Source organism: Lissotriton helveticus, chromosome 9, assembly GCF_964261635.1.
Source record: "Lissotriton helveticus chromosome 9, aLisHel1.1, whole genome shotgun sequence".
NCBI lineage: Eukaryota > Metazoa > Chordata > Amphibia > Caudata > Salamandridae > Lissotriton > Lissotriton helveticus.
In genome coordinates this window covers 283371781-283398071 of record NC_136070.1, presented here as the reverse complement: position 1 = coordinate 283398071, position 26291 = coordinate 283371781, and the positions used below count along the sequence as shown (strand labels likewise).

At 45.3% G+C, this 26291-nt stretch overlaps 1 protein-coding gene across 2 annotated transcripts in view; it reads left to right on the top strand.

Moving 5' to 3' along the window:
* Positions 1 to 26291, top strand: part of CEP128 (centrosomal protein 128) — a 704507-nt gene that overhangs the window by 233164 nt on the left and 445052 nt on the right. For both annotated transcript variants that reach the window (XM_078659994.1, XM_078659995.1), the window contains exon 14: positions 12542 to 13192. In XM_078659994.1, coding sequence (XP_078516120.1) covers positions 12542 to 13192 — 651 coding nt within the window. The remainder of the gene's footprint in view (positions 1 to 12541; positions 13193 to 26291) is intronic.

Here is a 26291-nt window from a genome sequence, read left to right as displayed (position 1 = left end):
TACATCCCAGACACCACTGAGTTGAAATCCCCCCCTACTACAAGCAAACCCTCGGGGACTCCCAGGATCACTTTTCCCAGATCAGCATAGGTCGTAGTTTGAAGGCCTGGGGGTATGTAGACCGAGAGCAAAGTAATCACCCTCCCCTCCCAGCGCCCTACAATGGCGGCATATCGCCCCCTATCATCAAGTATGATGTCGTCAACGGCAAGAGGGAGGGAGGTCCGAACCAGAATGCCCACCCCTCTGGAGCCAGAAGTGAAACCTGAGTGTGCCGTGAGACGGTAGCCACGCCTATTCATGGCGTGGCACGTATTACCAAGCAAGTGCGTTTCTTGAAGCAAAACAACATCCGGAGACAAGCGTCGTAGCAACTGTAAAACCACCCCTCGTTTAACTCTGTCACCCAACCCATTTACGTTCCAACACAGTACACGTAGTCCCCTATCCCCATCCCAGAATCCATCCCAGGTCCCCCCCCACACCAGCCGCGACACAGCAACACAGAAGATCAACAGCACCATGCCTTGAATAAAACAGAGAAACACAAACCAAAACCCTCCAACCCCCCAAAACAACATCATACCCCCCACCCCGCACCCCTGCGTAAGACTCAAGAGCCACCCCAACTTGCAGTGTGCCTGTCGCCCTAACATACAACTAATCTACGAAAAGAACCCCAGAGGAGGAAGACTCACCCGACTCCCACCCACACCCCATTAAGACAACACAGTAGCGAACAATAGTAGCATAGCGTCAAACCACTGCCGAAAGTCAATACGTTGGTCCAGGAGCCGCTGCGCTCCCTATTCCTGCTCCATCGGGCCGCCCTCCGCTCCACCGGAGTGTTCCGAATGATCAAATTGCCCTCGTCCCGGGGGCAACGAGTCCAACCAGTCACCAGCTGCTCCAGGATGGTCAAAGAAAAATGTTCTATCCTTGTAGACCACACGCAACCGAGCCGGGAAAAGCATGGCATATTTCATGTCTCTGTCCCTCAGTCTCTTCTTCACCCCCTGAAATCCCAATCGCTGCTTCTGAACCTGTTGGGTGAAGTCCGGGTAGAAGCTGACCGCGGCGTTTTCATATTCCGTAGGGCCCGATGTGCGGGAAGCCTGCAGGATCGCATCTCTGTCGCGAAAGTTAAAGATCCGCGCAATGATGGGGCGCGGAGAAGCTCCCAGCTTGGGCGGGCCACCCGGGATTCGGTGGGCCCGTTCCACTGCAAAAAACGTACTCAGTCCCTTGGGCGCTAGATGATTCAGGACAAGGTCCTCCACCAGTAGGTCTACTGCTGACGATTCCGTCTTCTCTGGGACACCGACCAACCGGACGTTGTTCCGTCGTGCGCGGCCTTCAAAATCGTCCAAGCGTCGAGTGAGGTGGTCACGGGCGGATCTCAGATTACCGACCTCCGTCTGTAATTCAGAGACGTCGGCGACAAGACTAGATGTCTTCAGGTCAAGGGATTTGACCTTCTCGTTAGTCTTTGCGAGGTCCGCCCTAATCAGGGTAACATCTATGGCAACCGTGTCCAGCTTGTGGGTCAGGGCCTCATACTGTTGTCCCAGTGCGGCCTTCATCCCAGCAATGGCGCCCATGACGTCTTTCAACGACGGATCTTCACCCAGCAGGGATTCATCCCCAAAGTTGGCCGGGGGTTTGGTTATGCCACTCGGAGAGCCCTTTGTGAGGGTATATCGATCCATAACGTTGGACTGCACAGGACCTCCCCGAGTTGCCGGTCTGGTCTTGCGTCTCTCCACCTCGGGCTTGGTGGCCATTTTAGGTCGTGCGCCCCGGAGGGTATTCTGAGACCTGGTAAAAATGGCTACACTCGATGCGCCCGCAACAAAGCGGAGAATAGGTCGAGGGCCAGCCACTAGTCAAGAGCAGTGAAAGTCCGGATCGCCGAACGATAACTTGGTAGTAGAAAGAAGCAGGAGACCAATGCGACCAAGGCAAAGTCAATGAGGGCAAACCACCAGAATCGAAACTGAAAGTAGAAGACCGGGCAAGGGAGACTCGCATGGGCCGATGTTATTCAATTACCACCCGGCTGGCAGAAGAAGCAAGCCCGGGGCAGTACCACAGAGCAGGCCAAAAATGATCAAAAGTCCATATATGCGGTTTCCAGGGGCCAAATCGTAATTCGGAAACGGATAAATGATCAGCAAGGTCCCGTCCACAAAAGCCCGTCGTCTAAATCAGGATAAGGTGCAGGATGATCGGTGGAGGTGGCGAAGGTCCGGGAGCTCTGAGCTCACGCGACCATCTTGGGTGCGCGCTAAGCTCCTCCTCCTAATCTGAAGTTTTTACTTCGTATTACATTTTCCACACATTTGTTTACATCGTAAAGAATGCTGGCACACAAATCTTTACAACGCAAGACAAAACCACACATTTGAGGGTAATTAAAAAAGGGGGGCTTGGGGGATCGCCCCTCAGAAATATACATTTTTCAAATAGTATTAAAACTTTAAAGGACAAATGCAATTAATTAAATATATTAAGAATTAATGTATAATTTTGGAACAGTAGGTAGCAGTGTTAGACTGTAACAGGATTTTTCAGAAATAAATGCGTAGTGAAGGTGTATATAATGTGAGTGAATGTAAATGCATGGTAGTGGTATGCGTTGTAAAATCGGGAATGTAAAGACGTGCGTGGTGAAGTAAGGCATGTTAATGTCATACAATCCACGGTAACATATTCCAAGAAGAGACCTGCTTATTACTCTAAAGCAACTGATGCTTCTATATTTTGAGGAGCTTACATGGACCACCTGGTGAACGTTGGTGCCTAGATTGAAAAAAAATCACTTCATATTGAAATTAGGGTAGTTCATCTAACCCTCAAGCCATTCATCTCCTCCATAATGGCAGTCAGTTTGCATTCAGAGTGAAAATGGTATCTAATAGAGACATCTAGCTGCAGTTTCCTTACCATAGAATTCTCTCCAGGTGCCAGGCTAGATCTGGAAATTATTTACAGCAGTACCTCTGCTACTCAGTGGAGGGCGGCGAGCAACTCCATAGAAACTTCGTCCTCTGGATGTGAAGGCGATGAAGTCCATATAAGCCTCTCCCCTCCACCCCGACGTGCCTTCGTCAATTTCTTCTTTTTTCGTGCTTTCAACTCTGATCCGGAAGCAGTTCCTCAGGTTGTTTTTCAGCCTTCTTCAATGTTTTCTTTGATAAAACAGTGCGCCAGTGCTCTACGTCTTGTGGGTCCTGTGGAAGGCAGATGTGTTCCACAGACCCTCATTTTATTTGCATGTGGTGCCTGGGGAGCACCATGACTCCGTGGAGTGCGACTCCTGTCACCAACTTCGACGAAGACTCTGCAAGAACATCGTATGAAACGCCTAGCAGCGTGGCTGTTGCAAACTTCCAAGACTTCCCATCGACCTCCGTCTTCTTCTCTCCTCACTGTCCGTTCACTTATCCGTTCCAGGCGCCGTTCCTGTGGACGTAATTCTCTATTGACTTCCTGAGATAAGTGTAGGTGTTGGTGGTCGAAGTCGTGGAATCTCTCGACGTCACTGCGTAAAGCCTCTTCCCACTCTTCCGTTGAGGAGTGGATACGCTAGTTCACCCCGCCTCCCTACCTTCCCTGGGGCCAGGACGGCTCTGACCTAGATGCAAGAATATTATAATTCAAGCAAGTGAGAATTATATAAAAAAATATCTATTTTATTAAAAATGAGAAAGTAAAAACACAATAAATTCAACAGTTTATTTTTGACACAAAATGTACAATATATAAGAATCACAATTTTAAAATGAGAGACTGTCTTCATCTAATCCAATAAGTAGTGACGTGGGGAGAATGAGATAAGTTCCGACGCGTGTTTCGGCGCTATAACAGCGCCTTCTTCTGGGAATCGAGCCACAGATTCCTGTGTCTGAAAAGACCGGCGGTCTACAAAATGTAGGGCTGGTGCTTCTTACTATGTGAATTTCTTTTTCAATACTTGTTATTTTAGCGGATTTTAGACTCTCCCTATCAATATAATTGCAGTATTCTTGATATATAGGCCCTTTAGATGAGGGTCTATGATGCTATTATTTAATAATACAGGAACACTTCACAGAGATGAGGATCTTGGTAACTCTTATATAATATTTGTGATGATTCGGTACAAGATATTCCTTCTATGGCTTAATAGGTACCAGAGGCCAAGAATTATGCGAAGAATTATCAATGATGACGCTCCTGAAGAAAAAATAAAGATGCGCCTGATCTCCGGGCACGAGATCACAGCCTTATATCAGTGAACTTGACTGCATATCTGACGACCTGCAATAAAGGCCCATCATACCCCTTCCAGATGGTATAAACATTCTCACATAGATTAAAGCAATCAAGAAAATCTTCATTCTTTAAATGGTGTAGATTCCGCGTGTGGAGACTGAGTATTCAGACTGGCCCTTGCAAACGAGAGATGATGCCTTATTATCTTTTCATTTGGCCAAGTCTTAACATTTTAACCAGTAGAGAAAATGAAAGTAGTTAGAGGCACAAAGAAAGTTTGCTCCCAGTATGAAAAAAATTATTTTCTATTGGGATTGAATATAGTCCTTTCAAATTTGATAGACCTAACTTTTGAACCTGTGCCAAAAGCAGACCTGCAACATCTTTGCTACGCAGTAGCCATTTTAGTGCATGTTGTAGCTACCAGATGGATGAGTGCAATGCAGGACCTGTGTTCCGGTAGTCTATATAGTGGAGCCCTTAATAAGGTCTCCCAATAGATAGTAATTATTTCCTTCCAAAAGTGTTTTCAGATTTTTCACATGCAGGCTGGAATTTCTCTTACACTTTTTTCCTTTGATTGATCCTTTCTCACCAACAAATAAAGCTCTACACACTGTTGATATAAGGTGGTGCAGCCTTAAAAGAAATTAAAAAAAGGTTAGAATTCGTTAACTATGTGTTGTTAACAAGGGAAACATTTAGACAGAATTCCCTTTACTCAAACTGTCCATAGCAGTGTTGAGATGCTATACATCAGAAGGCCAGCAGTGCACTTGTAGGTTGGCATCAATCACATTCTACTAGGTTTATAACAGCGACTGAACTTCTCCAAATTTGTTTCTATTGGTGAGCTTTTCAGAGCAGCATCAGGGATATGTCCATACTTTGGCAAGACACTACTGTTGTGACTTTTCCTCTGGATCATATGTTCAAGTTCGTCAGGATTCTCTGCAGGATCATTCTGCATGATATTTTCACCGATTTTTATTTTTTATTTTTGGACCCGTGCAGCTGGCATTAATGACCTCTGGATGGTATGGACCAACTAAGCAGACTGCATGTGCACTCACTTACCTATCCATGTAAACCGTGTTTGCTATTGAATTGACATACTTAGCATTTGTGTAAGTGAGGTATAAAGTGCACAGTGCAGACTTATTAAATGTCAAGTTCCAAGCGTGAGTCTGCAAAGAAGTTGCCTCCTTTCACTTTTGGAGCAAGCACTGTGACATGAGCTTAAGACCAGCCATATTGCACTCCAGGCTATCCCTGGTTGTTAGAAATAAACTTTGAAGCCATTACTGCCAGGTTCAACACTGTTTAAATCGGCTGCACCTGCACAGTGCTTAAAATTTAAATCTAAGTTGTGCACACACATCTATTTAAAAAGGATAGCAAGAACCTGAATATTAAATTACAGATGAGTTGTGGCAACCTTTGTATAATGCAAAGTTTTGCTAAAAGATATTTTACAATAATGTAGTTGGGGAGTTTCCAGAAATGTAGTTTTCATTATATATAATTAACTTAGGCTAAAAAAAAGCATTAGTTACAATAGAATTTTATTATATAGGATCCTAAGTGACGTTTATACACAAATGCATTCTTTCTCTTAAAAGTAAGAGGTCTGCACATGTGGTCTTTATTCCTTCCCTCCAGTTGACCCTCCTATTGCTCTCTGGTAATTGGGTCCATTCACACATCCTCCCCTCCTTGGAAAGCAGATCATCTGACATTGAGCAAAGCCTTCTCTGGCAAAGACCTTCCTGCCATTCGTTTCCCTTCTGTCATGACATTTGAATACGAATGGGACCCATAGCACTTCTCGGCTCTTAAAGGAGGGTGCATTAAAGGGCTGGAGGAGCTTTTCTCCCCCGCCGTGAACACCAGAGGTGCCTAGAAGAAGAATGATTTTTGATCCTCATTGGTCTCAGTTTGCTGACCTTGAATGGCATTAGGAAAGAGAGATGATTGGAATAGAAGATGGAAGGCTGCACGCTGAGGGAATTATTATAAGCTTGGTGAAGGACTGAGCTGACTATCCTGATTTGCGTTGAATACCTGGAACGGGAGGGCTTTTGGGAGAGCTAGGGCTTGCTGACCCCACAACAGCAATGGTAACCGTAGTACTGATTAGGAGAAGGTCGCCTTGCTGTCTGGTACTGTGGTCCTTGGGCCTGGAAAATTGTCTAAGCTCCCCAAAATAGAGACAGCTGCAAGTGCATGGAGGAAAACCAGCAGGGTCATCGATTTATAGAATTTGTGGCCTTTGGCTTGAGAGAAGTCAGAGGCTGAACGTTTTTTGCCTTTTGGCGTAAGCAGCCAGGTGTCAAATAGTATTTTAATGGGAGTTTGGGGGCTTCTGCAGAACGTGAAAAATTGCTATTTAGGAAGTTTCCATCCTCTGGAGGACCAAGCAAAATCCCAAAGTCTACTGGCAAAGGTGCAAACCTTATTGTTATAATTTCCTGGTTTGTCCTGCACAAATGTTTTTGTCTCAAGATTCAAAGTTCCGACAAGATGCAAAAACATGGTTTCCATCCTAAAGGAGCCCTTGCTGGATGGGCTTACAGCCTTGCCTTCCTGATGGATTCTTTTATATCCTGAAAGGTTTCACAGTTTATGGTAATAAAAGGCAGAAATGTGCACTTCTTGAGGAGCCCACTGTGGTTTCTACAGTTTCCAATACTGCCTCCAGATGAACTACAAAATCAGCATATCCATCCCAATTCAGCCCTGCTCAGCTATGGTTTCTTCACTTTGACCTGATGATTGATTTTGACACCTAGATAAAATCCCCAGTCAGAAGGTACAACTATTGACCAGGACAAACCATCAACCCTTGCTTGAACTTGGTGTATATCTGGTTTCCAAAGACTCGGCTCTCCATAAATCTGGACTGCGGCACACCTGGAGCCTCTTTCTAGCCTTGCTTCCACAACAGTTGGCCAAGGAGGGTGCTGTTTCACTGCCCTTTGAATTGAGCTGTATTTTTAGTGACCTATTGTTTTAAAAATATGTACTGGTCCCTAAATTCTTTTTTTTTATATTCGACTATTTTTAGCAAAATCGCTGTGAGGATACCTATTAATTTACTAGTTAAAGATTATATTATTTTGAATGTACTGTTCATGTATGCTACAAAGATGGCCCAGTGATCTGAACGCTTGATAATGACAAATGTGTTTTGTGTTGTGGGTTCATAAGTATGAATACTGGTCTAGAATTGATCTTCCATCCGTGTGAGGTGGGTAAATTGAGTGCCATAATCAGGTAATAATAATATCTATTAGTTACTGCGGTTAGAAACCGCAGATAATTTGGTATTTGCCTATAAATAAAATTCAGGTTATTAGTATGCCATTGTTCTTGCCACATGCAATTTTCTCAGAGGAGATTCTTGGGGCTTCTGCTGAGTTACTAAGCTAAGCTCCATTATCATCACACAAACCTGTTTATTTAACAGGAACTCGTTTGTTGTGACTTTTTGTGATCTCAGCACATTTCGCACCAAGACTTGAGACCTCTGTCTCCCATAGATTCACAGTTCTGTCTCTTGCAGTGAGATTACTTACGACTATTAATAAAGATTAGGGTTGATGTCAAAGGACAAGTTACCCATTTGTAAAATTACATTCATAAAAAAAACCTCCCCACTCCTTGGGTGAAACCAGAAGCTTGAAGAATGGCATTTTCTTAGGTTGCCGAAAAATGAACTGATTCTGGCTGCTTCTGCATTGGCTTGTACAGCTCCAAATGTGCTTGGCCGTGGTTTACCTGCATATCTGTTTTTCTCTTCTTCCCTCCGTTTTTTGCATCTGGCTAAGGACAGCAGTATTGGTCTGCTTGTACCAGTGCTAATTGCATTAATACTGATCGTACAGGCCAATGTCATATCACAGATATAGGCAATGACAAGTTGTTGGCATTGTGGCCTACAGTTATTATTTTAAGGCATCTAAAAAATAGGACATATGGTTGGCACTTTAGTTTTTAAGTCAAGGGAAAGTTTTGTTTTAAAAATAAAAATATATGTTTAGCGAGATAGGCATCTATTTAAATTTTTAACAAAATTATTTTCTGAGGAATGAGTCTTTGGGAGAGTGGATCTGTTCCAATCAATAAGCCGGCCCAAGATATCACCTAATGTGGTCTGTGGAGCTGGTTTTCCCTACGGCATGGCTTTATAGATGCATTCAAATATTTCGTTTTTACCCCATAGTCAGTAAAAGTATGCCCTGCATACGTGTTATTGCACAGGGTCCTGCAAAGAGAACAAACTGGTTTGGTAGGCCGCCTTCCCTTGCAACACTAGTCCAGCACCTGATTAGAACTTGCAATCGGTGAGGGACATGCAGCCGAGCACAAATAATTCTCACCCCTCTGTAAATGAGAGGAGAACAAGGGGTCTGCATCGGTCGCACACCTGATCTTGTCCTAGATCACACATTGTGCACTCTTACTCCATGCATGTGTCGGTTTCAGCTTTCACACAGACGCATATTTTCTGCATGTACATATATTTTAAGAATATGTTCATGCACAAATGTGCTCTTAGATTGGGGTCAAATGTATTTTCCTTGAGTTCTAGCCTTTCTCTTATTTCAACCATAGTGTCAGCGGGCCATTGTGTGGTGGCCGTGGTTGGGCCTGTCTGAAGCAGTGAGCGACCACCCATCTTCCTATCCTTTTTAGTTGGCTGTCTGAGTGCCTTTGAAGCTGTTATTGCTACCCTGTTTACGGCCAATGTTGATAAAATTGTTATTTTTTCATAATCCAGCACATGCGTTAAAATGTCTTTTGCTGCTCAAAAAATGAGGTCAGTTCTGTTAAGGGACTTTATTTTTATCTTTCTACCAAAGCAATCTTTATCCAGAAACATTTGAATTTAAAACCTTATCAGTAGCTTTCATGAACACTGGACCGAATTCTGAGGATTTATTATAATCTGGGCCTAAAATTTCTTGATAAACTGCTCGCTTAGAGCCTGCTGGGCCTGTGCCTGGGGATAGTTTATCACCGACCTTTCCAGGTAAATTAGCATTGCTTTTTTATGGTTGGGTAAGCGTAAACTATGCCGTAACAAAGGTAGAAAGACAATATATTCTCTCTTGGATCTGGTATTTGTCAACCACTTGTGAGCGATTTCTTTACTTTCCAATGTGTAGTATCTCCTAATTGACTAACTTTCTTTGATAGTTGGATCTTCCAGTTCTGTAGATCAATATGTGATATCAACTCTGGAGACTGAAGGTGTTGGGATCGTGGGGGCGGGGTGGTCATTTGACTGGAGTCCTTTGTGGACGCAACAGCAGTCAGTATTGAGAGATTCTAGGTAATGTGAAGGTGCTTGTAATTTGTCTAGAGTGGCAAAGTGTTAACGGGGGAATAGGGGGTGTAGAGTGGGTGAGAAGCTGGTTATGATTTTGGTCTAGAGATGAAGTGTGCTGCCTGTTCCCATGTGTGCTGTAGGAATGAAGCTATGGGGAAACATGCGGGAAGAGATGTCTTTAGCCAGTGTGGCTAATGTTCTGTATGAGCAAGCACAGTCTATTGACTTTCAAGATGGGAAGAAGGTTCTACTTGGTCTAGCAGAGAAAGAAGAGTATTGATATGATTTAAGGATTTCCTTTAGAGGTCATTTTCAAATGTTTAATTGTTGTAGTTATGTTGCCGTTGAGTGAGGTTGGCTTTTCCTGTTGGTGTGTATTTGTAAATTCCTGAAAGATGCTGCAGGAAGTCATATGATGCAGATGCTAAATCTGAATAGAGAGAATCACTAAAAATGTATCATGCCTCTTGTAAGTCTGCCCGGGCTAAGTATTATATAGAGAAAATAACCAAGGCATGGCACTGTCAGAAGACACTCTTCAAAGTGGTGAAAGATCTATCAGATGCTAGTAACTTTTCGACAACGCCCTCCCTTTCACAGTTCCAATGCGATGAACTAGCCACGTTTTCACTCGCAACGTGGAAAAGATTCACCTACAGATTGCGAAAGATTCTCTGTAAGTAGTTGTCAATTTTAAAAGGAACGCCTTTGATGCATCTTTAGTGGAGGCTAATTATCTGGCAACAAAGACATTGTGCCGTTAAACTAAACGTATGGCCTCCCTTGGATGTTGCATCCTTTTCGGCTGCGCTACTGTCTATTAAATCTCTCCTGAATCTTCTCCCACCAGATAAGCTTAGACTGCTGGATATGTCAATCTTAACTGCGATCATGCAGCTCCTTAATACATCACTGAGCAAAGTTTGTGTGCCTCAGAGATGGAAACGTGCTCTAGTCCTCCCCCTCTGAAGAATGCCAATCTAGACCCTTCCGGTCTGTTGAATTTCTGTCCTATTTCCCTGCTACCAGTCTTCTCCAAAATTCAGGGAAAACATGTTAACGCCGTGCTCACCACTTTTGTTGAGGCCCATAATTTACTCAATTCCTCACAGTCAGGCTTCAGGGCTAGGCATAGCACTGAGTCCACCCTTCTTGGCGTGTCGGAACATCTAAGATGAGGGAGGTACAGCCGCTCGCATTCTGTTGGATTTGAGTGTGGCATTCGGCACAATTTCCCACTTTATTCTGGCTAACAGACTGGAGTCATTAGGACTTGAAGGCTCAGCCTTTGGGTGACTTGATTCCTTCCTGGACAATGTAAAATCTATATCACAGGCCCTGACCTCCGGAGTTCCACAGGGCTCCATTTTGAGCCCCTTATTATTTAACATCTATATAATTTCTCTGATGGACTTAATAGTGAGCTGTGGCCTTACCCTCTTTTCATATGCTGATGATACTCAGATCATTTTCTTATTATCTTCGGCACAGAGCCATGGCCCTTCCTTGTTACATCTGGCCATGAGTAAAATGTTGACATGGACGAATTAAAATTCACTTAAACTTAATGGCAACAAGACTGAGGTTCTGGTTCTGGGTAATACCATCTCCCTCTGGGCCCCACGGCATTGGCCTGTATTCTTAAGGACTCCACCTATTCCTTCGTCCAAGGTGAAAAATCAGGGCTTTCTTATTGACGAAAAAGACCTCCTGAAGCCGCAGGTGGCTAAGGTAACTGGCACATGCTTTGTTGTCCTTAAACAGCTGAAAGAAATACTTTAGCTAATTTCCCTGGTGGTCCAAAGGACTGTAATTCCGGCTCTGGTCATATCTGGATTGGATTATGGCAATGTGCTGTATCTAGTTGCGGACAAGACCTCTGTCCATCGCTTACAGATTGTTTAAAATGCTGATACTACGCTGCACTTCCGCGTACTCAAATATGCTTCTGTCGCTCCTTTGCTCCAGGAATTACATTGGCTTAAGATTTCCAAATGTATCGAGTTTAAAGCACGGTGCTACATGTTGAAAGCCAAATTTGGAATGGCACCACGTTACATCCTGAAACTGGTGACTCCCTATCAGCCCAATTGATCCTTGAGACCCTCGAATCAAGACTTGTTCATCGTACCAAGGTTCCCTCTAACCCATATTAAAGGCAATTCCTTCGCCTACTTATGTCCTAAATTGTGGAATTCTGTGCCTGACACTCAGACACTGCAACTAATTGTTTTACCTTGCGCACAAATCTGAATACATGGCTATTCTAAGTCTCTGTCCTGGGACATTTGATCTGTTCTTTCCTCACACTAGGAAACCCCCTCGGGGTAGCTGTGTGTGCTATAAGTTGCTAATAAAAATGAGGGGAAATATATGTAATTTGTTCCTATCGTAGGAGTGGTTGAGTGAGGATTGCTGAATGACTATAGTTGTTGAGGAATGTGAATGCTATCTCGGCATCTCAGCTCGGTAGCTCTCTTCAACTGCTCTATATTGATGTTCTATAGTCTTTCCTGTGGCAAACATAGATCGAACAATCTATCTTTGGAATCGTATTCAATATTTTACCAAAACAAGCCTCTGTGGACATTTCTACTAGAAATGAAGAATGGAACCAGAGCACCCACCCCCACGAGCAAGGGCACTATAGTGCCCACCTCGGTGTTCTTGTTTTTCTTTGCAGTAAAACAAATATTTCAATTTTTTTGCAACACCCAGTTGTTATTTATTTCTGCAACACTTAAGTGTATTGAAGACCAACTCCAAAACATGTCATAACCCATCTGTTTTTCTCTAAAGAGGAGTTTAGTCTCCGTGTAGTTTATTTAGTAATTGGCGTTGTGTAGCACCTAGGACTAAGTTTACATTCAGTTCATCGCATGTTTCTCCTTGAATTAGAACATGCACGTGTTTGAAATTGTACACATTGATTTTTTCTTTTTCTTTTAGTTGGTGAAAGAAAAGGATGAGCTGAAATCGCAACTCCAGGCTGCTATGCACCAAATAGAAAATCTGAGGAAAGAGCTTAGCGATGTCCTTGCCAAACGTGCACAGCAAGAGGAGGAGCTGCATTGCCGGGATGTTAAAATCCAAGAATCCAGGACTCAAAAAATGGAGCTGGAGCGGGAGCTGAGAGAGACTCGGGACATCATCAGCCAACTGGAGGCAGATGTCCAGAGACACAGGGAGCTTCAGCACCAGCTCAGGGAGGACAAAGATCGCCTTGAAGAAGAACTTTCTGAAGTCAACCACATGCGGGCCAAGGACAATGATCGTCTACTGGAAATGCAAGAGACCATCAAAGACTTGAGTGCTCTGAGAGTAGAACTTACCAACAGGTTAGCAGAAGAGGAGAAAGCCAACAAGGACCTCCGTAAAACTATTTCTGAGGTTCAGAAGGAGCAGGAGTTCGCCCAGGAAGAGCTCGCCAATGCGAGCCGGCAGTTAAAGATGGAGCGAGACATTCACCAAAGGGAGCTGTCGGATCTCAGGTCAGGGGCACAGAACACAAAATCAAAGCAGGAAAGGAATGTCCAAGAGATGCTTGGGCACTTCAGGCAGGAAAGAGAAGAAATGGAGAACCATATAAAGACTCTGAAGGTAAGCCAATCTGAAAGGTCCAGGGCCAGTAATACTGTCACACAAACTATTGTAAAGCTGCACCACCTTTTCTGTTTTGACATTGGAATTAAGACTTGCATATTCTGTGCTTGGTTTCAGTATCCTCTGCTGCAAATAAGCCATGATTATGACAAGTGCACAGAGAGTGTTAGCTGTCCGACTCTTCCTAAAAGCCTGAAATTGTAAAGGCCACCTACCGGTATCAAATATGAGACCTCATGTGTTCCTACAGGCATGAAGGTTGACACTGGGCTTGAGGTGGAAAGGCAGACCTTCTTGACAACCCCGAGTAATTTAGTCGACCAGTGGTTGCCAAGCTCACTGGAAATGGTAAGACAGTTAAGTCAGATAAAGTATTACAAAACTATTACCAAATAAATATGAATGTGTGGTATATATTAAAAAATATAGATTTGCACTCATGTGGGTTGCAGACCGCTTTATGTTGAACACACTGGGGCTAGGCTGTTTCCCTGAGAGGGTTTTAGACTCTGTGGAGTTCAGGATTGTATGAATGCCTGCCAGACTTGTGAGCAGACAACACCATACAATGGATAACTAATATTTGTTAACAATTACAATACCACAACAGAATAGGTATGACAACAACAAAATGTTTTGTAATGTTTGCAGACACATACTAATTCTTATCAGTAACTGCTCATAGTCATGAGTATATCAAATTGAAGATCACAATCCTCCCTCCTCAAAGGGACTAATTCAAAAGGCTATAATATTTACTGTGCGCTGCCCTAGTATTCACAAGCACCTAAAGCAATGCATACACAAACGTAGTCATTAGTACAAAGCATCAAAATAGTTTTTCAAAGTTCCGGAAATTGCTTATTGTGCCACGGAGGTAGCTTACACCATGGGTTATAGGGTCTGTTAGAAATGGGATTTCTGGTTGGCTAAGGCTTGCGCCAAAACCAGGCAGAAATCACCACTCTAGTCAGGGCAAGGGAGTTACATGCTGAAGATAACCCCTGCTCACCCCCTCGGTAGCTTGGCACGAACAGTCAGGCTTTTCCCAGAGGCAATGTGTAAAGCGTTTGCGCAACACTCACACAGCAGCAACACACTAGGCACACCACAAAAGAAACTCCACACAAGGTTATATATAACAATTGCCTTTGTATTATCCAAAACCCATTAGAATAGTAATCCCACAATATACACTGTGCCACCTGGCATTAGGCAATATTTACATGGGATTATATACACCCGACAGGACCAATTGGGCTACTGTCAGAACCATCACGAAGCACAAATAGTAAATGTAGAATGCAACTAGTAACTACTGGCAAAACACTGTACTCCATATTATATCCTGCAACATAAATTATTATATGCAACCAGTATCACATTAGGTATAAAACACATTATGCGCCAACCTCACCAGCATATACACATTATGCAATAACCTCATATGCATGAATCACATTTATCATAGGCACCACATAAATCACATTAGGGCCTGGCGCCCTATCAACCTAACACTGACCCCCTGGCCAACTGGCCTTCTCAGAGGGCTCAAATGCCCTCTCTCCCAAATGTCAGGGCTGGCTGCCAATGCAGCAGAATCAAGAGTGTGCAATTGTGCTGGCACAACTGTGCCTCCTGGGTTCCCACTTGGACATCTATCAATGAACTGGCATAAACGTTGCAGCTGCCAATAATTGTGATGCAGCTGTGCAGCAAACTGTGGGGACTGACACTCACTGTGCCCTTTGGGTCCCCACTGGGACTCTCTAAAACAAAACAAGCCCCATCGTTGCAGTTGCCCGCTACGTAGGCTCAACTGAGGAAATAATTGCAGGCACTGGCACCTCGATGCCCTCTGGACCCCCACGGGGGCTCTAAAAACATATATGGCCAACATTGCAGCTGCCCGCTATGGCGGTACAGCTGTGAAGAAAACAAAGAGGCACTGGCAGCGCCTCTGCAACCCCGCTCTGGGGCTCTCTAAACGAAATGTCCCCCAATGTTGGAGCGGCCCGCTCTATTGTGGGACCGCTCAGGCACCGGCCATGTGCCTCGACTGGCACCAACCCGGTGCAACCTCTAGCTCCCACTCACCAGCTCTGGGCAGGACTCTGTTCCCTTCTACGCCGGTCCCGGCAGTCTGAGGAGCCTGTAAGGCTCCCCTTTCACTCTGCCTTCACCCTGTCCCTCTTCTGGGACACAGAACTTCGGAGGGGAGCCCGCGAGGCTCCAGACGGTTCCTGCGGTGGGTGGGACTTCCTCTCCCTGCTCCGCCAGCCTCGGAGGCCCCGCTCACAGTCCGGCAAGGCCGCCTGGCTTCCTGGTCTGGTCTGCACATCTTCTTCATGGCGGCAATGCGGGGTGGGCACCCCTCAAAAATAATCATAAAAGCGGAGTGGGCACCCGCCAACACAGCGGCAATGCGGGGTGGGCATCCGCCTTAAAATAAAAGCCTAAAGTGGGGTGGCCCCCCCCTCGACAGGCACAATGCAGGGTGGGCTCCCGCTTCCCCTGGCAAGAATGCGGGGGAATCCCCACATCAGGATTCCCTCTGAAAGGGCTGCAGCTTCGCGCTGCGAAGCCCACGCTCTCCTCTTTTTCAAAGCAGAGCGCTCCCAAGGCGATATGGTCCCAAAAGTCCTTGGAGGGAAAGCTGGGCCCAGGCAGGCCAGCACACAGGGCCCTCCAGCAGGGAGGCAGTCCCTGTGGCGGTTCCTCCTAAGGCCCAGCAGCAGCAAGCCCCCCAAGCACAGGAACAACAACCTTTCATGGGGTCACAGCCCCTATATTTATATGTCATCTTGGATTTGTCTGCCCTGGCACAGAGCTTGGGGGGTAAGTAGCCAAAACTGGTTTGGGGGGAATTGGAGCACTTTGTTAACCAGGCTCCTCTACCCCGTTGTCAGGTGGGGGCTCAGTGATCAGACACACCATAGGGGGCAGAGCCAGCATTGTACAGGCTAGGCACAGACCTATTCAGGGACCAGGGACTTCTCCTCCCACTACTCCAAATGGAGTTGTCATATTCAGTCTAGTGCTGACTCACCTTGCCCCTCCTAGAGCCACACCCACCTCACCAGCCCCTGTCACTCTAAAGCCAGATATGCAATTCACATCAGGAAGGCAGACACCTAGCACACAGAAATGCCAACTTCTAAAAGTGGTATTTCTAAAATAGTTATAATAAATCTGCCCACACCATTGCACAGCATTTTTTATTACCATTCCAAATATACTAAACTTGACCACGCCCCTCCTCTCATATCAGAATTACCACTAAAACACTTATCAGGGAATCCCCAATGCATTTCTATGGGGGGGGGGGCAGCCCTACAGTAGTGAGAAACCAAAATGGCTGTTTGTCACTACCAGAACATGTCACACACTTAAGGTACATGCCCAACTTTTACCTTCAATGCCCCCTGCCCATAGGGCTAGCTAGGGCCTACCTATGGGGTGACTGACATGCAGTAAAAGGGGGTCACAGACATGGCACACACTTTAGGTGCCACGTCACAGTGGCAGTAACACTTCGCGCGCAGGCCCTGCAATGGCAGAGGTCTGAGACAGGTTTGAAAGGCTACTTTGGTGGGTGGCGCAATTAGCGCTGCAAGCCCACCAGTAGCATTTCATTTACCAGCCCTGGGCATTTGAGATACCACTTTACAAGGGACTAACAGCTAAATTAAAAATGCCAAACATATGTAGACCAATCCTTATCATATTTATCACAGAGAGCACACACACTTTACACTGAACAGCAGTGCTAAAGTGTCCAGAGTCCTAAAACCACCAACACCAGAAAAAAGGCTAGGAGAAAGGCAAAAAGTTTAGGGATGACCCTGCAAAAATGGCCAATACCAAAAGGGTTGTAGTGTTGGTTGCCTAAAATGGGGGATTTCTTGCTACTTAGGGGTCATTGAGGCTCTGCGTCAGTAACTTTTAGCTCGGTAGGGGAAATGCCACAGTCTAACCCACAACAAATGGTGTAAGCACACAGGTACAGTAGGTTTGCTTGATTCTCCTTCCGGTTAGCTGAGAAGCCACTCCGGTCCTGGACCATGACAAAAACAGCAGACTCAGTTGAAGAAGAAGAGAGCGAAAGGTATGCAGTGAGAGAGTGAGCACACCAAGCATAGCCTCCACTCAGCTGACCTACACGTCTAGCATTATTTCGTTGGAAAACCCCTCTTTCAGTCTCTGGCAAATGTTAGAAAAAGATACAAGGTAGCGTGTTTGCTTGTCTTGACTCCTTGGGCTGGCCTGGTTCTTTTATGCAGCTAAGTTCAGAGCAGCAGCAGAGGCGGCCATACAAGTTTCAGCAGGGCTTCCCAGACTTGTTCCTATCCAGGATAAAACCGGCTACATTCCACTCCTGTCAGTGTACCTTCCAAGTTCATAAAGTCAAGTCTGTCAGACTGGGCAGAATTTACCTCGACCAAGAGACTTTCAGGAAGGCTGTCTGCACTGAATATTTAGCAGGGTCACAGCCTCTGCACCTCCCAAGGGGCTGCTCTGACAATAAACCTTGTGTACTCCCTCCAGATAGCCATGGAAACAACAAAAGGGTAACAAATGGCTGGATGATGATTTCCTTTGTGGGTAGCACCAATCCCCCATTTTGTGTCCTTCAATTTTAGAAAAAAGAAACCTGTACGAGTAGCTACGGGCACCGCTAGTGATGGTGATCAGTATTGAAAAAAGTCATGCTCATAATACTTGCACACATCCCAACATACAAAAAATGTATCGGAAAGGAGCTGTTGGAACCGGCACGTTCTGATTGCCTTAGGCGAGACCCTAGCCCGACACAACCTACCACTTCCGTTAGGGGTGGGTGATTATGCTCAGTGTATAACTCACTCTTTGGAAGCTTGGTACTGCGCAGTCAGGCTTATCACCGAGGCAATGTGTAAAGTATTGGCACAACACTCTCACACAATAAAAACACTGAGTGTCACAAAAGAGACGCAGCACATATTTAAATAAAGTTTGTATTCAACACACACATTAATTAACACATCATGAACATCATGTATTTCTGGGCATGAATCACATTTGGAAATATCACTAGCATTACCAGGCCCAACCGTGTTAAAATGACATCAGTATTATGCAGACTTGGGAAAGATCCTACTTTACACCCCAGCACTCTTATGCGGTGCAAAACGTCAGAATGAGGCCCACCCAGCAAACTTTTATAATTCAATACCACACAGTTATAGGGTGCACCACACAGTTATAGGGTGCACCCCAGATCACAACAATATCAGAAATGTGTACACACAGTTAATTTCAACTCTTTTAAATGGCACCGTGGGCCAAAGCAGCACAGGTAAAGCCAATGTCAAACGTAGTATTCTTTTGGCAAGGAATCAACGTGTAAAGCACCTCCGCTGTGGAATGTAATTAATAACAGGCAGTCACTCCCACACACTCGTTCAGCACCGATATGCAGTGCCATGGAAATCAGGCTGGTCCATATGGAGCGCACTCGCAAACATCTACACCATAATGCGGTGCAACTGATATCTGTCAGGTCAGTTTATAATTAAGGCTCCTTGTTTTCCACTTTTACAGATTTTTACAGAAAGAAAACCATTTCTTTTCTTGTCTGTATTTATTTTTAAATGTGGATAAAAACGGAAATTAGGTGCTTTCTGAGTGATTTTAAATACACTTTGCCATGCCTGCCAGGCCAATAACTGTGTGGATTGATAGGTAAGGGGGTTAAAAAAAATGAATTTTAGTAAAGAGGATTAAACAGCAGTAGATATACATAAGGCTGATACTGAAATGTGCATATTTTCATATAAGTGCATTGATTTATCTTCTGCAGGTGTTCATATCACTGAAACCTGGCAGGCATTCAAGCATGACTGCATATTTAGTGGTTAAATAAATGCAGAAATATACCAGTTTCAGCTTTATTTTTTCACAAAACCCATAATAAATATGGATAACTGCAGAAAAAGTTGACACAAAATAAATATGGATAAATACAGATGGTAATGTAAACAAAAAAAATACCATAAAACCAGGAGCCCTATTTATAATGCACTTGCAGACCCCGTGGCCCAAGTCCTCCTCCACCATTCAGCTACTACAGACTTCCTTACACCCTTTGGGCTGGACATAAAGAAAACCTTCCCCCCTGATTGTAGGCCAATCGTGTCCGGAGTCCCACTTTGTCAGGGTCCCCGGTATGAAGATGGGGGTATATAGCAGGTCCAATTCGGAGCCAGTCGACAAATCGAGGTTTGGCCACTGCTTAAGAAGTTCACCCAAGGTATGCGGAGCAGAAGCGGGCTGTGGGTGATAGTCTTTCAATCAAAGGATTCCACACTGTGCCTTGCGGCACCAGCCCAGTTTTGTAAAGCACAGGGAAGGAGGGGGGAAGGTGTGGGGCGGGGGGGAGGAGAGAGTCCCGTAGTCTCATGACTCCCTTCCAATCGCTCTCTTAGCCGAAAAAATTACTCTAACCACCCAGGCCTAATCCAGGCAATACTACCTGGCAACACAAAGTCGTCGGGAGGGCAGTTGGTCCGTTGCACTGAGGGCACAAAGGAACAATCGATGAATGGGGGATGAAGCAGAGGAGCCTCTTGAAAGGAGGAACCCTTTTAGACACATGTCAATCAAAGTAGCACCCAGGCAATCTTTGCACCACGTAACAAAAATCCACTCCCCAGCACCTCCCTGTAAAGGAGGCACAACATCTGGTGGATGTCGAGTCACACCAGACAGTTCCGGTCACACACAGGAAGAGCTGCAACATCTGTACCTCCCTGAAAATGAGCCACACAGTTTGGTGCACATTGATACTGGTTTCACCAGACAATTCTTTTCACACAGCAGTGCTGCACGAGGTAGAATGAGGTACTACTCCAGGTACGCCCTTACCTCCAAGGGTCGCAATCTGTGAATTGGACACCGCACTCAATGTGCATGCCGTCGGCATGTCGCACGAAAGAGAAACGGCATGATTGATGAATCTGGCCGCGCAGGGCCCCGCAACCAGTAAACCCGCTCACCACCAACATCTTATGTGTGTCAAGGCCTCACAATGCAGGTGCTACGCTCTTTGGATGCCGGCAGTACTTTTGGAGCTCCACACAAGGTAATCTGGTCTCCAGGCACAATACTGACTTCAAGGCTCATGCTACGCCACCAGTTGGGAACCAGCAGACAATGTGGGCACTTGAGAGGGCATGGTTCTCCAGGTGTCAAATGTAGACAGCGTGGGCCCCTTGCGGGAGGTCTTTGATGGCCCTGAGACCTCCACGAGAGAACAGATGGGCAAATTGGAGACCATACTTCAGGGTATCACACAGCAGCAGGTATTCAGCCCTGGCCAGCCACTATTCCGGAAGGGTGCAAGGTCCCTTCCAAAGGCACTTATCCTCCTTATGCACAACAGATTCCTCTGGCAGTGTGCACCACGCCATGCCTGTGTCTCCGGTCCCACGTTCCCATAATTGTATCTCTATTCTGCTGAAGTTTTGCACCAATAGTTATACTATAGTTTACCTTTGAAGTTGGGGGTGGTTCTGAGGGATTCCCTTTGAACCACAGTTGTCTCCCCTAAATTTCAGTACTGTCTGCCATGAGGCCGTGGTATACAGATCTTAATCTTTAGTGAGGCCATGATCTGCCTCCCAGAGGCCAAGTGTCAAAAACTCTCCCTCAAATCTATTCAGCCAGGCCCTCAAATGGTAGAGGTTTGTTGTTCCATTTGCATGCCCAATGTGTATAGCTGTCTCTGGGGAATGCAGAGATGTGCTCCCCAGCCTCCATGTGGACTGGAGTCAACCTTAAAGGCACACAGAGAGTTTGAGAGCGGAGAAATTCCCACTTTCTAGAAGTGGCATTTCTAAGGTATTAATGACAAATCCCTCTTTACCACAGGAGAGGGTTTGTCATTGTGAATCAAATGATAGGAAATGTTATGAGGCTGTTCCACTGCAAGCCACTATTACAGCTTAGTAATCTCAACCATTCCCCCATGTTAACCTATGGGAAGAGGTAACCTCATTGGTATTAAAAAACACACAAGGGTATTTTTCACTACCTGGGCAGGGAACACACAGGTGTACCTGCCCAGCCCTGCTTTTCACCTACCACTTGCTTCACCCCTTACACTGACCTAGTGGTAATGAATGATCCCATCAGGATGGCCAATGGTTTAGAAAGTATTGGAAATTATCAAGGGTCCCTTAAACTATATTTGGTCCGGTTCCTAGGACAGGGAATAACAAATGTAGAAAACAGTTCCTAGGCAACTACAAGATCATTCATGTACCAATATAAAAAGGGTGAGCCAGAAATAAGCAGAAAAATATCTATAAAAAATTATTGATTTTATTCAATTGTGTCCACAGTTGTCTCACTAATATTAAACAACAACAATAAATTCAAAGCATCCTGAAAGTTAAAAAGACATAAGCATTGTATTTCTACTTAGTCCAAAATACAGGATTATACATACAATTGCAAGAAAATCGCATACAATTCATACAAATATTACACATATAAAATTATTTCTTTTTGTAGTGATTAATAGTCTCGACGCGCGTTTCGGCGTATCACACGCCTTCTTCAGGAAATTACCACAACTTAAAAGCTCGTAGAATAACACATAGCTGCTTGATGGATATGGTTACTCTCTTTGTTTTGATAAAGATATTCTAAAAAATCCCTTCTTGGTGATATCGGTGTCTACTGTTTTTGGCGTTAACCAAGTGATAATATATTTTAACCAGACCACAGACCACACACTGCTAAGGAGGTATCAAGACCTCGGATTGTTAAAGAAAGAAGAAGGAGGTCCGCATCCTACACATTTGGGTCTTCTTTTAACTATCGTCCAATTTCTAATCCTGATATCACCAAGAAGGGATTTTTTAGAATATCTTTATCAAAACAAATAAAGTGAAAGGATAGATGTACATGTGAAAGGATGGATGGGTAAGGATGGAAATTAAAAGGATGGACAGATAACGCAGGAACAAAGGGTAAAATGGTGGATGGATGCGAGGACGATGAAAGGTTGAAGAGAACTCGAAGGATAGTCAGGTTTGCTCACTTGGCGTGCTCATTGTGATTAGTGGTATGGCCTGTCTGTTTAGCTCCCCAAATAAATTTAAACAGCAAATCACCTTTTCATATGTAATGCATGCACTCATCTGCCCTGCGGTTAACAATGGTTGTATTTAAAATACTGCATACATGAGGGAAAGGGACCCACTCTGGGATGCTTGCCCCGGCACTGCTTTGGGGAGCAGTCCCCCGGGGTAAGGGTCCGGCCAAATATTCGGCTCAAACCTTTCTTGGCGGGTTACCTGATAGTCCTATGTGCTGTACAACCCTGGAATTAATAAACACCATCAGTTGGGAATAACAATGGACTGGCACACAAGGCTCTTTTCTATCGTGTCTGGGGTTTTACAATATCTACAGCTGCGGACATCGACCCGGCTTGGAGCTCATCTCATTGATCTTGAAAGGATGAAAACGAAGTCCGTCACCGAATCTAAGCCTGTGATCTGTGTCCGCAGCAGTTATCTATCCTAAAATAAAGATGTAATACCTCACTTTAAATGTGAGCTAGTTTTCCTATTTTTGTTTTCCGTTTCATATCTGTTTTTTCAGGGTGGGTGGTGCACTTATTAGTAACATCAGACATGATACTCCAAGGTACTTATTAATGCACACTTCAATGTTGTACAAAAAACCTCCTAAATTGTTGGCTACTCCAATGCATGAATTACCTTAAATTAATCTCTTGCAAAAGGCGGGCAAGCAATACACGTGAGCCTAAGGAATATTTCCAATGTTCATGTCCTTTTAACTGTCCTTTGGCATATAAACCTAACAAAAACTAAAATGTAGAGTAATCTGGCTTGAGACAATTCCATCTTCAGCACTGCTATTTTTGTGGCTTTTCCATCGTACACTCTCATTGGAAGACAACTTTTAGAGCCTTTTCAGGTGACCAGCAATTTATCTAACCAGTACTGAGGATAAGGTGGCTTTAGTGGTTGGCAGCCGTAGCATCAGTTCCCCTCCTCTTCATAGTAGTGACTGCATAATCCCGTTGATATGCCTTCCTCGTAACAAGTCCACTCACTTGGTGAGTAGGTATCCCGTTTTAAGTGGAGGGCGACCACCTTGGACCATTGAGTCCTACAGATTTCTTCTTGGGGATGTGCCCTACCTTTCCTGGACACCCGGTCAGATATTCCTCTGGTCCTTCCTTTCGCTGCTTCTTCCCCAGCCTATGCTTTCATCTTTATATATATATATATAGGGAAGCTTGTAAAGCGCTTGGTTACGCAGAAGCGTGTCCCCGCGCTACAACTGAAGAGGAACTCAGAGTAGAAGCAAGAAGAGAGCACGATTATTTTGAGAATAGGTATGTTTTTAAGTTCTACCGAAAGCTGGATTCGGAAGAATCCAGGCGGAGATTAGGAGGCAGGGCATTCCAGCTCTTTACTGCCAAATGGCGAAAAGAGCGTCCTCCCATGCGGGCCCTTTTAACCCTAGGGACTTTTAGTAGGCCTCTGTGAGAAGAGCGCAGAGCGCGTGATGGTACGTACCTTGAGACCAGGTTCTGAAGTGGTATTGGTGCTTTCTTGGCGAGGATGCGGTGACAAGTACAGAGGGCTTTAAATTCCACTCTGCTTCTCACTGGCAACCAATGGAGGGTCTGAAGGGCAGCTTTGGAATCCGATCTTTTGGGGATTTTTAAGATGAGGCGGGCTGCCGCGTTCTGTAATACCTGGAGGCGGTTTATTGCCTTAGCGGTTGCTCCAAGGTATAGTAGGTTGCCGTAGTCTAGACGCGATGTGACGAGGGCATGTACCAGCGTTCTCCGGGCGGACATAGGAAGGAGAGCAAGGACCTTCCGTAGGGTTTTTAAAACGCTGAAACAGACACCCGCCACCCGATCTATTTGGGGTCCAAAAGACAGGTCAGCATCGAGCCAGACACCTAGGTTTTTGACTTCCTGACGTGGCACGGGAGCCTCACCTAGGCATGGGGGCCACCACGCCGACGACCAGACAGATGGATTCCTCCCCACCACGAGCACCTCGGTCTTATTGCCGTTTAACTTAAGGCAATTAATGGACATCCGGGTTGCAAGGTCTTGCATGCACGCCCTGAAGCTGTCCATGGCAAGTCCGGGTGCACGTGAGAGGGAGATAACCAGCTGCGTGTCATCGGCGTATGACACAATGTTCAGTCCATGCCCATAGCAATAGGAGCCACTGGAGAGACATAAAGATTGAATAGGGTTGGGCTCAGGGACGATCCCTGGGGAACGCCCTGGCCCAATTCTGTCTTTGGAGTGGTAATCACCCTGGCGGACTTGAAAGCTTCTTTCAGTCAGGAAGGATTGGATCCATTGGAGTGCAGCTTCAGATATTCCTCCATTGTTCAGACACTGTAGCAGGGTGGCATGGGCTACAGTGTCGAATGCTGCACTCAGGTCCAATAGGATGAGGGCCATGGTGTGACCCTCATCCACCCCCTGGCGAAGGGTCTCCACCGCCGTTAGGAGCGCCGACTCCGTTGAGTGGCGGGGACGGAAGCCAAATTGGGTGTCATGTAATAGAGCAGCCTTTTCCACGAAGTCCATCAACTGCATATTGACCGTTTTTTCAGCGACTTTAGCCAGGTAAGGTAGAAGTGAGTTCTCTAGTTTCTCAAAGCTGATAGTGGATTTCTTCCTTAAGGGTAGAACCACCGCCTTTTTCCAATCTTTAGGTACGGTCTTGGTGCTAAAAGACATGTCTAATAGATGTCTGGTGTATGGTTCCAATACCACCAGACTCTCTGTCAGACGTTTTGGTGTGGTAGGGTCCCGTGGAGAGCCCGACCTCACAGATCTACAGATTTTTATGAGATCTTCTGGGGGGCGGGGTGACAAAGATGGTCAGTCTGTGTCTATCCCCCCAATCCCTAGTACTTTCCACGAATTCTGTCCCATTTATGGGTTTAGTGGGAAATGCCAAGTAGATTTTAGATATTTTTTCTGCAAAGAAATCAGCGATCTTGTCGCATGATTCAGAAGAACAGTCGTCCGGGATGATTGCAGATTTTCCGCTCGAAAGAGTTTTATAAAGGGAAAACAGCTCTTTCACTGAGTTACCAGCTTCACTGATTCTGAGCGTATAATATGCTGCTTTAGACTTTATGATTTGATTGTGGTAAAGCCGCCTCTCAAACAAGTAGGCGTTTCTGGTTTCTTTAGAGAAGGTCCTGCGTCATTCTCTTTCGGTTCTCTTCAATGCAGTTTTCAAGACTCTTAATTCGTCGTTAAACCACGGGGCAGATTTTTGTATACGGCCACCAGATTTAGCTTTTAGAAGAGGAGCTGTACAGTCTAGTGCCTCATGGATGCGATTGCAGAGGTTGGTATTGGCCGTGTCAGCATCATCCCCCCCAGGGCTCCCCCCTTTAGTCAGTGCCTCGCGGAATTTAAGCTGGGAGAAGGTATTCCATTTTCGCCTAAGGTGGTACCGTGGTGTTGGCTGCGGGGGTCTATTTCCAGGGATTCGTATAGAAAAAGGGACTAAGTGATGATCCGACCAGGGGATGGGTATGGGGGTCATGGCTGTTACTTCCCCCCAGTTGACAAAGATGGGATCTAATAGGTGACCCAACTGATGAGTAGGGCCGTTGACAATTTGGTTCAATTGGAGGGCTCCTAATGCCTGACTGAAATTCTTGCTAACACTGTCTAAAGGGTTGTTCAGATGTAAGTTAAGGTCTCCGAGAAGCAAAAATGTATCTGTGCACAGTGCGGTCTCTATAATGCCTTCCACCAGACTCTCCTCAAACATGGCTATAGGGCCTGGGGGTCTATAGATTAACACGCCCTCAAGCGTGTAACTATTATTCAATATAATAGTAAAACTCCCTGCCTCGCTGTCCAGGATGGGAGAGCAGTCTAATTGGCAATGCAAGCTTTCTCAGACTACAATTGCAATGCCCCCTCCTCTGCCTATGGGTCTGTCCTGTCTATGTATAGCATATCCTCCTGGAAGTGCCTCAAGGGCATCAGATGTGGAGTCATTATCTAACCAAG